Source organism: Diplotaxodon limnothrissa, linkage group LG17, assembly GCF_057381915.1.
Source record: "Diplotaxodon limnothrissa isolate DT_005_m linkage group LG17, D_limnothrissa_male_GT1.1, whole genome shotgun sequence".
NCBI lineage: Eukaryota > Metazoa > Chordata > Actinopteri > Cichliformes > Cichlidae > Diplotaxodon > Diplotaxodon limnothrissa.
In genome coordinates, this window is record NC_140612.1 from 5,579,351 (window position 1) to 5,592,788 (window position 13,438).

The 13,438-nt window shown below is 38.2% G+C and overlaps 2 protein-coding genes across 2 annotated transcripts in view; one reads left to right on the forward strand and one right to left on the reverse strand.

The window, feature by feature from the left end:
• Positions 1 to 412: 412 nt before the first annotated feature.
• On the reverse strand, positions 413 to 8,173 carry med21 (mediator complex subunit 21). Its single transcript, XM_085376116.1, has 4 exons — positions 8,090 to 8,173; positions 6,672 to 6,786; positions 3,873 to 3,973; positions 413 to 2,180 (listed from the first exon to the last, which is right to left on the reverse strand). The coding sequence occupies exons 1-4, from the start codon at positions 8,171 to 8,173 to the stop codon at positions 2,001 to 2,003; spliced, it is 480 nt and encodes a 159-aa protein (XP_085232242.1). The 3' UTR covers positions 413 to 2,000.
• Positions 8,174 to 8,200: 27 nt separating this feature from the next.
• The window catches only part of fgfr1op2 (FGFR1 oncogene partner 2), a 5,485-nt gene continuing 247 nt past the window's right edge, over positions 8,201 to 13,438 (forward strand). The window contains exons 1-6 of the mRNA XM_085376146.1: positions 8,201 to 8,464; positions 11,025 to 11,161; positions 11,338 to 11,455; positions 11,580 to 11,722; positions 11,805 to 11,918; positions 13,234 to 13,438. The exon at positions 13,234 to 13,438 is cut by the window's right edge and continues 247 nt beyond it. Of these exons, the coding sequence (XP_085232272.1) occupies positions 8,440 to 8,464; positions 11,025 to 11,161; positions 11,338 to 11,455; positions 11,580 to 11,722; positions 11,805 to 11,918; positions 13,234 to 13,371 (675 nt within the window). The 5' untranslated portion in view covers positions 8,201 to 8,439 and the 3' untranslated portion in view covers positions 13,372 to 13,438. The remainder of the gene's footprint in view (positions 8,465 to 11,024; positions 11,162 to 11,337; positions 11,456 to 11,579; positions 11,723 to 11,804; positions 11,919 to 13,233) is intronic.

Consider the following 13,438-nt stretch of genomic DNA (forward strand, 5'->3'; position numbering starts at 1 on the left):
AATAGCTTTTATTATTCTGATAATTTGCAAGTATTAAATGGTATTTTATTGCAAAATGTTCTTCACACATAATTATGAAATACCGTATGAATGAGAGGGTATGTAAAGCCAATAAAAGGTCACATTGGTGATCAATACACAAGCATCAGGTTTCTAATTGTTGACTAAATGAAAAAGCTGCAGGAGTTAGTTATACTGAAATGTTACTGCTATTCAAAATATAAGTAGAACTAATCGAAACCACACGGATATTTTATTGGACAACGTTTATCTAGTGGCAATAAACCAGATAGAACGTAATAAAGTATGATAAGATAAAAGTCACACAGTCCACATTTATAGCACTTTCTATTAAGGCACAATCTGAGACTTTTGCCATAGCAGTTTGAGATGATAACAGCTTGTCTGCCTACAAACCCTTTAAAAAGTGCTCATTGTTTAAACTAGAAACCGAAATAAATGTGTCCGCATTCCAACATTGTTACAGTAGAGCCCTTCAAAAAGGAACGGACTTGTTTCCTTAATAATCCCATCAGTGGTGCTTAGAAATGTCTTCATCCTATCTGGACTCTTTCATTTCCTTGTAGATTGTCCTATAGACCTTTGGGATAAACAAAGAACATTAAAGGGAGAAGCTACACTAATCACATGTGAATGAAAACGCAGATAACAAAATTTGAGCACAGACAAAGTTTTGTTGACCAAACCAGGGCAGGTGAAGATTTGCTGTCATAAATCTCCTCGTTCGGGCGGGTTAAGTGCTTTTACTGTTAGGACCATGATGTCAACATGCAGACAGGCGGGTGGGTCCCGCTAACACGTCTGGGTGTGGTGGCCAGCAGACAAGGCTGTTTTTATATTTCTCACATCAATGGGGCCCACTGAGCTGTGACACAGCACCTATATTTAGATTTGGGCTATAAAGTCTCTGGCCTGCAGCCTGGGTTTCACAAAGTTCAGTCTGAAATGGATTCAGCCAATATGAAAGCATTTGTTTTGCAAAAATCAAGATTGCACTGCATGACTTGTGAAAATATTTTAGTTGCAAATGTGACAAAGGTGATTTTTGCTCTTTAGGTTTTTTTTAAATATGATGTATCAGACTAACTAGGAGTTAGAACAGAACACACGCATATACATAACTTTCTGTAATGTGAAATTTTCATGCCTTTTACTGAAACGTTTCAAACCGGGAACCAGATTATGGAGTTGTTTTTTCCCCTCCTTTAAAATTTTTTTTCCTTTCACTATTGTTTTTGTCAAAACACATTATGAAATATACAAGAGCCACAGCTTAGTTCCTCAAAGCTGTGTCCATCAGAATTTCCTTTAAAGGTCACATGAACTGAAATGTGGTCATTCTTTAATTGTAATCGTTTCCTGGTAAAGGCTCGCAGTACGTCATGTCAGTTTCTGCTAGTGTATCAGTTCCAATGAAAAAAATGAAACTGATGCAATGCCACAAACAAACTCCAACAATTAACATCACCCACATGGTTCGTGTACAAAACGCTTGTGGTAACAGTTTGCAAATTATATAAAAAAGGAATATTATTAACACTTATGTGGCTGTCCACGGTTTATTTAAAAAAGAAAATACCTCAGAGAGATGAGCTATCAATATCTACAAAATCTGACATAAATATATAACATATAGTGTACATAAATCACATAACACCTGTCAGATTGGTCTCCTCAGGCCCACAAAAGTTGTTTTTGTTTTTTTAAAATAAAAATTTCAGGAAAAAAAAGATCCGTGTGCATGTAAAGACACCATCCTTCATCCTTCTTTAGCTGAGCTGCAGAAAACAAACAAAAAACATAAAGATGACCTCATCCACACAGAACCGCTTCAGCATCTACATGTTCACACATTTGACATGTGAACACACACCATGTTTGGCAGTTTCAACGATGGCCTATTGTGGCTGAAGGCAAAGAAAATAAAAATAGCTGAAAAGACTGAAAATTGTCCAGAATCATATTATGCATTCCTCGGGTCAGGATTCAGCCGGTGATGGCTGGCTGGGTGCCCCGTTGCGGGTGCGGAGCTGAGATTGGGCAATGTCAGCCAGTGCACTCTGGATCTTCTCCAGGAGCATATCGCCGCGGTAAACCACCTCTTCTAGCCGAGCTGCTGCCTCATGGTTCTCCTCCTCCAGCTGCCGCAGACTGGCCGCCTGATGAGAGGTCACAGTCAGTCAGATTTAATGAAAACAGCTTTGGTGTTTTTATTTTCCCTTTTGTGGAGCGTCAAATAACTGATAACAACTGAGTGAAGGTTTCCTTTAATTGTGTATAACTTGGGAGCATCAGATCTCACAATAACTGACTGAATAATAAAAGAATTCCCACCTGGTACACCCAATATCCCCACACAACGCAGGTGGTGTGTGTGAGCAACTTTTAAATAGTTGATGAGAACCACTTTGTACAAGTTCTGTTTCACGGTTCAAAAGCTGCCATCAGACTGTGACGAGATTCCATGCATGATTCGCAATGTGTGCAGAAAGTCTCCTGAGACGTGGTCTTACAGCTGATCATTTCTAACAGCTTTGTATGACAGGTGTCTTTTTACTTTATATCTAAAACCAGTTGCGTGTATTGTCGGCCCTCAGAGAGCTACAGGGAAACTAGAACTTCTGGGCTGTGCAAGTCTCATTCACAAAATTCCACTGACATCTGACAGCACTAATATCTAAAAAAAATGCTGCCCTGTGGTCCGCATGAAGATAGAAGTATCCTTGCACAAAGAACCAACACCACTGATTATACAATATTGCTCGGCTGTTTTTCAGAAAGACTGACGACTACTGCTCCGACTTATAAAAAGCTAGAAATGACATGAGCTGCCTGTAAGGATGGCTTACTTTCTTATAACATTACCTAGAGATAAATATCATACTTGTTTGAGAAAGAGCAGCACCTACTCGGCTCAGAAAAGGCATTTGGAGCTTGTAATGACATTAAGCATGATTGGTCCATGCAGATTAAAAGCAATGAAAGTTTGTTTTTTGTTTCTTAAATACCTAATTTTCCAGCAATATATACAATTATTAGTCACGTCATCAGCAAAAATGTGCATACTGCCAAGATCCATGAATCTTTTAGAGAAATCATTTAACAACAATGCTGGTGATTTTCCTTTGGCTCAGACTAAAACTTCCTCTATGCAGGGAAACTCCCCCCTTCCCTGTGTACTCAGAGTCTAAGTTTCCCAAACATTACCAATTTGGCAGTTTTAACTGGTTTAAGTGAGCTTTACCATTTACTTAATGGATGTTCCTCAAAATAATCTCGTTATCGGAACACTCCAGCCGTGGTGTTTATCGTTCCTCTCTTGAGTGAAGGCCATAAAATATTAAAAGAGATGTTTTTGCTTTTTTGTCTACTGATAAAAGTCTCTGGAAACAGATCAAAAAGTTAGCAAGTTTTCCAAGTACCACTAATGTCATTCAAAGATATTTGTGTTACAAATGCTCACTGGCAGTACTGTGTATTGCACTCAAATATGCTTGCTGGGAAACATCCTATTCTCAATTTTCTGTTCTTTAATCTATTCTAGTCTAATCTAATAGCAGAAAGCAGTGCACAGGAAAGTGACACTTGATGCCATGTATCTTTCTATTTACGGGAGAGAGATCAACACAAGAATGACTGTTGTTGTCTTTAACATATTTCACTATAGACTATAAACAGTTTGCTTACACACAAAACACACTTCCCTCTGCTGACTGATAGCTAGACATACTAACAGTGCTCCTCTACTTGAATTAGTTTTTTTTTTTTTATGTCCGGGAAAATAGAATTAATACATTGAAATACATATATACACATGTGAAATAGTCGGTGATACTTATGAATGTGCTGACCTGCAGAGCTGCTGTGGACTCCTCACTGGGCAGCGAGTCTATGAGTACATCCACATCTTTGGCTGTTCGGGCTATAAGGGCTGCAAACAGCTGGGCATACTCTAAACAGAGATCACGAAAAACAAAACACAGGTGAATGATCCTGCATATCATTTAAAAAAAAAAAATATATATATATATATATATATATATATATATATATATATAAAAATAACAGAACACAAACACACTCTACGTGCTGTTGAACCACAGAAAGTACCCCCTCCCCCCCCCTTTTTTATAAGAGAAAAATCATTATGTACCATAATATTCAGAGTGAAAAGATAAAATGTCACTAAATATTGAGTAAAATGTAAAGTGGTGAAACTAAATAATTTGAGTTGTAGAGAGACACTCATCATGAATGATATGTAGGTGTAGTGATGGAGACCCGGTGTTGTATGATCAGGGGGGAGTACTGTACAAAGCACCAATGTGGACATTTTCATTCCTGTTTCAGACAAATTTTTTCAAGCTAACAAGCTGTTCCACATTATGTAAGCCAGTCTGTACTGCATTTATGTCAGTTTGCATAAGATTTTGTCCGTGTAGCCTAGGGCTGCCATGATTAGTCGACTAGTCATGATTACGTCGACTATCAAAATCGTCGACAACTAATTTAATAGTCGCGCGTCGTTTGAAGCTTTGTAAGATCCCAAAAGACGCGGGAATAAGTAGTAGCATTTAAGAGTGTAATAACAGACAAACAGAAGATGGCAGCACTGCATGTACAAGGATGCCAGCTGCCGTTAAACCCCGAAGAAGAAGAAGTAGTGTCCGGTATCGTAGCCGAGTCCAAATTCAGGAACTGCATCCTACTGTGCCCCCATTTGTAGGCCGATTACGTTACAGTGATACGACGAAGACTGTCCGAATTCGAAGACTCCGACAAATGCGGCCGACAAATGCGCCCTTCATTTCCCCAGATTTGAAGGATGGGTCAGGTGTATACTTCGTGGCCCAACCTATCCCAGAATTCATAGCGCGGCCCTGCTCAGCTTCCAACAATGGCAACAGCTAGTTAGTGTTAATATTACTCTTATTATTTTTTCTGGGTCACAAAATAAACGTTTAACATATTTTCAGGCGAGACTATAACTGTATCAACCTCAAATATCTGCTCAGTTTATCAAGACACCACATATTTTTAAAAGCGCTCCAACGTTTTCAGAGACGTCTGTTACCCACCAGCTCGATAGCTAGCCAGGGTTCAAGGCTCACTAGAGCCGGTGAGAACACCGGACTCCCAGCAAATCGTTTTCAAATCCACCGCCGTCTTTCGCTACTCAGGTTAAACACGATATACAAGTCACTTAGAGAACTTAAAAATGTTATTGTTTGGCTTTTTTCAGTGTTTTATTTGTTCCTGAGTAAATCGGTTTGGCTGCAATTAAAGTTATAGTTTTTACACAGCTGAATAAACGTCAAGAAGATAACTGATTATCAGAAGTGTGAGATGCTCGAGAATATACTCCGGTGTCCTGTTATATTTTAGATAGCAAGGAGCAGACGGCTGAGTTTATTAAACTTCACCAAAACAATCTGCAAATTTCATTAAAATGTAATAAACTATCATCTTGTCTTTATTTTTAGTTAGCACATACCTTACACATTTAAAGCTGTAAGCTAATGATAGTTATATGAGAGCAGATGCATGCTGGTGCAATAAGCTGTAAGGTTTACGTCCAAAGGATGCATGATCTGATTAGTCAACTAATCGCAAAAATAATCGGTGACTAGTCGACTATCAAAATAATCGTTTGTGGCAGCCCTAGTGTAGCCTGATGAATCTGGGTATGCAACCTCTACAGACATGCTTGTGTGCAGTGCACCAAGAGATCAACAGCACATGTAGCACTGGCTGACAGTGATAATACTGGAAACTAATTTGCTGACGAGTTCACTTTAACAGGAAAGGGAGTAACAGAGGAGTTCACCACAAAGAGGAAACAGTGGCAAAAAATAATCAACAATTAAAAAAAGCAGCATGAGAAACACAGACAGTGGATACGTAGACAATTTTCAATACCGTGTTTCATTTCACTGCAAAGAAGTTATTTTTATATTATGACATATCTTTTCTGTATCAGGGTCGAAGTTGAAGGAGAAACTGAACAAATGCAAACAAGTCTAGCTCACAGACTGTTCCGCATAATTGTTATACTGCCCTCTGGTGACAGCACACAGCTATAACATGTACCAACACACAGCTATATACTGGGCTGGAAATCACCAGAGACCCTTTGATACCACATTTTTACAATATATTACTGTCATTTTCAACATTATATGATATGTTAAATATTGCAATAACATATACTACAATTTATGTCCTAAAAGTTGAACTTTATCAGTATCTGTTTTATCCAATGAGATAAAGTAATCTCACTGCAAAATGAGATTGTCAAGCATCCCCCATCACTGTTATTAAAACCTGCCACAAATGTTACTATAAAATAAGAGTCATTCTGACTGATATCAGTCTGAGGTTCAATAGGTCAAGTTGGCAATTACATGCAATCTGTTTCTGATTGCATGGGCAACAAACACATGTTGTCCATAGGGAAGTTGCACAGTGACCTCTGGTGGAGAAGCTATGCAACGTCATTGATGAGTGTTTCTCTCATCTCCTCTTGAATTTTTATTTTTTTATATTTAGTAGCTTTTAAAAAGCAGATATCAATAGAGAGACAAATAACTAATATCAACTGATATAAAAACTATGGTTAAAATTAATGTCATAGTAAAAAACACACAAACCTTCTGTTGGGTTTGCTGGCTGATCCTTGTTGATAGCTGTCTGGATGTTACTGAAAGATGCAGGAGGTGCACACTGTTGCAGGACGCCGATAGCATTACAAAACTGATCCGCAAGCTGGACACACAAAACAAAACCAGTAATAGGTTACGCTGTCGTTTAAACAAGACAATAGCTGCTGATGAGAACATAAACTTCAGGCAAAAGAAATTTAAAGAGGTTTCTTTTACCAGTTTTATCAAGGTATGTTTTTTTTTTTTTTAAATTATAAAATATAGGTATTTAGTTTACCAGTGTCAACCATAAGGAGGCCAGAATCAATTTTACCCACTGTGAAAATGTGAAGGCGTGCTTAAGTTTTGGACTTTTAAATGTATTTTCATAAGTTTTACAGCTTCTCCTGAAGATAAAACGTCCCCCAAATAATTAAATGAGAGAAAGTTCATTTTTAAACCATCTACTATAGAAATCTATGCTTTTTACAATGGGGTCACATTACAAAATATATTATTACAGGACAGTCTACACAACAAGCCAAAAGAACGTTTTCTGTTATTTTTGCACATTTATTTCCTACAATTTAAGCCCAACGAGTCACACTGACAAATTTTTCTTTATTGTGCAGAAAAACTAAGAAGGACTGTTAAAACCAACATCTTTTTCTTATATTACAATGTCTCAGGGATTAAATGTATAGTTAAAGTTCTGACTGAGAGTGACAGAAAGGGGAGTGTCACTGATCGGCCCAAAGTGTGTTGTATGTAGGCCACCTAGGAAAAGGATGTTTGACATCCCTGGTCTAGAACCACCCTTAAATTATTATTATTATTATTTTGTTTGTTTGTTTGTTTTGGAAAATGGCAAATAGTTGCAGCGGGAGTTGAAAATAGTTGAAACGGGAGAAAATACGTGGAAATACAGTATGTAAGGCAAAAACAGATTTTGCAGTATTCTAGCAAGCTGGTACAACATGAAGGATCAAAATCTGACCTACTTTTCTCCATTCGTAATTCCTATAAGTTCAACATCTGTTCAAGACCACTGAAAAAAAATAAGCAAATTTGGTCCCTTGCAAGCCAAATATAAAGAAATTACCTTTGCACAGTATTGTAGTAACACTGTTTTCTTTCCAAATATATTTATTTTGTATCATTTTGTTCAATGAAGCTACTCAAAACGACGTTTTAACACTGTAACACTGTAACGCTTCATTGTTTAAAATAACTTAGCTGGTTTGGTCGTTTAGTAACACAGGCCTTTGCTATAATGGTTAGCTACCCCGTGTTGTTGACACGTTACTAAACTATTAGGGCCACTGGTTTGCGTTAGCTACCAACTCTAAACGACATAACGATGCATTTTATATTTTTAACACCTCCTTCTACCAAAGAATGTTTAAAATATTCAACATTTGCCTTACCGAATTGACTGCGTCTTGAAGTTGTGTTAGCCGGTCCGCCATATTGTTTGTTTCTGACGTAACTGTCGCGAGAACATAAAACATCTCGCGGTATATTCGGTATTTTGGGAACCTTGGTTGTCATAGGTTGGGTTACTTACTTTTATCATCTCACAACTGGGTTCACAGCAAACTTGAAACGCGTTAAAATCGATATTTTCATATCAGCAGAGATTATCTTCTATTTTAACGAGGAACGGATCTTTATTAGAGCCTGTTTGTGGGTGCTTTATGAGGACTAATGTTAGCCTTTAGCTAATATTAGCTGCCAAACATCAACAGGAAGTAGCAGCGGGGTTAACGCAATTCCAATGTCTTGTACTGTGGCTTCCCCAGGTATGATCATTTTTGTTTCTTTAATTCATTATCTAAATTGAATGGCAACACTGATTTGTTATACGCACCCGTTTATAATGCGAGCATGTAAGTGGATTTGCATGAAAGCTTAACTCTGATTAGTAAGTTGGCTAATAAGTGAGCCGAGCTTGTGTATGTATGTATGTATGTGTTGTTAAAATATGTTTTACGTTGTCAGCTAACTGAATTTGGAAAACTGAGATACTAATCCCCTTCACGTTTTATATAGCTGAGACGAATATGCTTCCAAAGTAATCATGTAAAGTGAATCTGACACCTAAAACACGTAAGGCTTGCTCCTAATAAGCGAATTAGCTGACACGGCAGCTGTAATGACGGGAAGCCTAGATTCAATGTCAATGAATGATTTTTAGCTGGTATTTCGAAGTCAGAGCTGACGCTTCAGTTGAGGTTACTTCTTGGTTTACAGATATTTTTAAAATTGTATAATACCAATATCGCGGTGTTGTTGTTTGAACAAATAAAACAGAACTAGATCAAGCATTTCTGATTTAAGTCGTGTTTAAAAAAAATATTAAAGTGATCATCATATAAAAAAAAGACTACTTTTATAGAAAATGACTGATGTAACCTATTGCTGCTTAACAGCAGCAATACAGGGAGTGCAGAATTATTAGGCAAATGAGTATTTTGTCCACATCATCCTCGTCATGCATGTTGTCTTACTCCAAGCTGTATAGGCTCGAAAGCCTACTACCAATTAAGCATATTAGGTGATGTGCATCTCTGTAATGAGAAGGGATGTGGTCTAATGACATCAACACCCTATATCAGGTGTGCATAATTAATAGGCAACGTCCTTTCCTTTGGCAAAACGGGTCAAAAGAAGGACTTGACAGGCTCAGAAAAGTCAAAAATAGTGAGATATCTTGCAGAGGGATGCAGCAGTCTCAAAATTGCAAAGCTTCTGAAGCGTGATCATGAAACAATCAAGCGTTTCATTCAAAATAGTCAACAGGGTCGCAAGAAGCGTGTGGAAAAACCAAGGCGCAAAATAACTGCCCATGAACTGAGAAAAGTCAAGCGTGCAGCTGCCAAGATGCCACTTGCCACCAGTTTGGCCATATTTCAGAGCTGCAACATCACTGGAGTGCCCAAAAGCACAAGGTGTGCAATACTCAGAGACATGGCCAAGGTAAGAAAGGCTGAAAGACGACCACCACTGAACAAGACACACAAGCTGAAACGTCAAGACTGGGCCAAGAAATATCTCAAGACTGGTTTTTCTAAGGTTTTATGGACTGATGAAATGAGAGTGAGTCTTGATGGGCCAGATGGATGGGCCTGTGGCTGGATTGGTAAAGGGCAGAGAGCTCCAGTCCGACTCAGACGCCAGCAAGGTGGAGGTGGAATACTGGTTTGGGCTGGTATCATCAAAGATGAGCTTGTGGGGCCTTTTTGGGTTGAGGATGGAGTCAAGCTCAACTCCCAGTCCTACTGCCAGTTTCTGGAAGACACCTTCTTCAAGCAGTGGTACAGGAAGAAGTCTGCATCCTTCAAGAAAAACATAATTTTCATGCAGGACAATGCTCCATCACACGCGTCCAAGTACTCCACAGCGTGGCTGGCAAGAAAGGGTATAAAAGAAGAAAAACTAATGACATGGCCACCTTGTTCACCTGATCTGAACCCCATTGAGAACCTGTGGTCCATCATCAAATGTGAGATTTACAAGGAGGGAAAACAGTACACCTCTCTGAACAGTGTCTGGGAGGCTGTGGTTGCTGCTGCACGCAATGTTGATGGTGAACAGATCAAAACACTGACAGGATCCATGGATGGCAGGCTTTTGAGTGTCCTTGCAAAGAAAGGTGGCTATATTGGTCGCTGATTTGTTTTTGTTTTGTTTTTGAATGTCAGAAATGTATATTTGTGAATGTGGAGATGTTATATTGGTTTCACTGGTAAAAATAAATAATTGAAATGGGTATATATTTGCTTTTTGTTAAGTTGCCTAATAATTATGCACAGTAATAGTCACCTGCACACACAGATATCCCCCTAAAATAGCTAAAACTAAAAACAAACTAAAAACTACTTCCAAAAACATTCAGCTTTGATATTAATGAGTTTTTTGGGTTCATTGAGAACATGGTTGTTGTTCTATAATAAAATTATTCCTCAAAAATACAACTTGCCTAATAATTCTGCACTCCCTGTAGCTTGCAAAAAGCTACTGCATCATGGTATATACATAGGTTTTTATAGGACTGTTCAGAGTTCCCAGAAAACTTTCACTTGACTGCAGCTGCTGTATCTACAGATTATAGACCAAAGTTTTTCCCCATTGTCTAACTAAGATACAAAGTCAGCCTACCTTTAAATAAAGAAGCTATTTTAATAAGATATAATTCAATAGTGTCATTCATCACTATAATGAATAGCTTGCTAATGGATAATTGCTTTAACCAAATGTAATACTTAAGGGAAGAAAAGAAGGATTGACAAGGTGGATGACTACTATGTTTGCAAGCAACCGTGTCCTAGCTCCTCTTAAGAATCACTTGTATTTCCTCAGGCATGAACTGTACCTTAGAGAAGGTCCTGGCAGATGCCAAATCATTAGTGGAAAGGCTTCGCAACCATGACAACGCTGCTGAGATGTTAATCGAACAGACGACACATCTCAACAAGCGAGTAGAGGCCATGAAACAGGTAGGGTGTCACATGAACTTGGGGAAATGTGAGGCCTAAAGCATTTGATGTAGAATCCGTGAAGTTTCATTTGAAAAGCTGGAATAACATTTTTTTTTAAAGTATTTCTAATTGTTATGATCTATCATTTTATATTTCAGACTGAAGGTTTTTGTGCTTGTTCTTTTTATTGATAGTACCAGGAAGAGATAGACGCCCTGAATGAGGTTGCACGTCATCGGCCTCGTTCCAGTCTAGTCCTGGGAATCCAGCAGGAAAACCGGCAAATTAGGGAGCTCCAGCAGGAAAACAAAGGTAGGCAGTTTCCTTCAATGTCAACTCTCAGTCAGTGCATTTTTAGTTTCGCTTTGATTTGCGGAATATAAAGCTAGAATTTGATCCTTCCTGCAAATCAAACTTGTGTTCATACTTCATGTAGAGCTGCGTACATCATTGGAAGAACACCAGTCTGCCTTAGAGCTCATCATGACCAAATACAGGGAGCAGGTGTTCAGACTTCTCATGGCCAGTAAGAGAGACGACCCCGCCATCGTTACCCAGCTGAAGGAGCAGCATACTACGGTCAGTGTCTGGTGCAAGTACTTTTAATGTATTATTTTGCAATTTTTTACTTTTCTTGTGCATTAAAAAAAAATCATTGCAGGAAATGCAAGCACACATAGACAAGATCAACGAAATGGCCTCCGTGATGAGGAAAGCCATAGAGGTGGATGAGGAGCGAATATGTGAAGATGAGGAGAGGATTAAACAGCTAGAGGTAAAAGCCGAGCAGCATTACTTCAGTTGTTCCAAAGCTTTGAGACCAGGGGAAGGTACAAAAAATCCACAGAAGTTACAAATCCACCCAAAAAAATGTCTGTTCATGTGACACAGAGGATCACAAGTGTCAAAGAAATTGACACTTGACACAAATGCCAATAAAAGTCATCAGTAGAAACTTAAATGATCAAGCCTCTGAGGGGTGGAATCAAAACTGGATCACAAGTCATAGTTAAAAAATGTTCATGTGCTCTGTTATTTATTCATTTATTTATTTAAACAGTATATTTAGTGTGAGTTTGGAGTTTAAAAATGAACTAAAGCTTCATGTTGAGTTGAGATGTCAAAGCAGATCTTAACAGGGCATTTAAATTAAAAATGAGCCTTTTTATTTACATTTCCTCCTAGCTTTGTTTTTGTCCCTTTGACCTACTTTGTTATTTAGACATCCTGCCTCTCTATTTTCAAGGTTCTTTATTTGTCACATGCATAGTTATACAAGTATAACACACAGTGAAATGTAGCCTGACACGCTCCTCGACATGTGCAAAAAAAATTGGGGGGGGGGTTTAACCTATTTTAGTTTAACCTATTTTCAATAGGTTAGATAGATAGATAGATCTAGATCTATATCTATCTATCTATCCATCTATCCTCTACTACTTGAAATTATCCATAAATCCCATAAAAGTTAGATTTATGTTACTATTTAGCTAACTAGCGTTGCTATGTGCTTTTAGCTTTTGACAGTAAGAACCATTTGTAGTGTTTCCACATGTTAACCACCAGATGTCAACAGTGAGCTTTTAAACTCTTAAAACATCATAAACCCATATTTTATTCACAGTAGTGGAAAAAGTAGCATTTTAAGAAAAACAGTAGCTCATTTTGAACTTAATACTAGCAATAAAAAAAATAAAAAAAGTTGGGATGGGGTCAACAAAAAGCTGGAATAATGGAGGAACATTTTAGGTTAACTGGCATAAAGATTAATACTCAACATGATTGGGTATAAAAAGGCCTTTTAAAGAGGCAGAGTTTCTCAGAAGTAAAGATGTGCTGAGGTTCATCAATCTGCAAAAAATAAAAGGCATCTGCAACTTGTGGAACAATTTCAGAATAACATTTGTCAACATATAATTCTGAAGACTTTGAATATCTAATTATCTGCAGCTTAATATCTTCAAAAGATTCTGAGAATCTGGAGAGATCTCTGTGCTCAATAAAATTTGGGTTTATGGGATTTGCAAATCATTCTGTTTTTGTTTGCATTAAACACAGCACTAAGCACAGCAGATCTCTGTGTATTTCAGTTGGAGAACAATGGACTCCGAGAGCTGCTGGGAATCAGTCGGGAAGCTTTTCTGGTTCTGAAGAGAGACGACCAATCAGACAGCACGTCGCTGTCGCCACTGCTCACCAGTGCCGACGTGAGCTTACGAAAAAGTTAGAGCCCAGGGCAGCCCACCAAACCCGCCCACCTACTGCTGCCGCTGTAGGGTACAGAGTCTACAGCCT

What these genes read in the sequence shown, in the direction of transcription:
- med21 (XM_085376116.1), bottom strand. Translation starts at nt 8,173, where the DNA reads ATGTTTTATGTTCTCGCGACAGTTACGTCAGAAACAAACAATATGGCG. An exon ending in GCCAGCAAACCCAACAGAAG is followed by an intron (nt 3,974 to 6,671) that starts GTTTGTGTGTTT and finishes ATCTCTGTTTAG; the next exon opens with AGTATGCCCAGCTGTTTGCA. An exon ending in AGTCCACAGCAGCTCTGCAG is followed by an intron (nt 2,181 to 3,872) that starts GTCAGCACATTC and finishes ACCTCTCATCAG; the next exon opens with GCGGCCAGTCTGCGGCAGCT.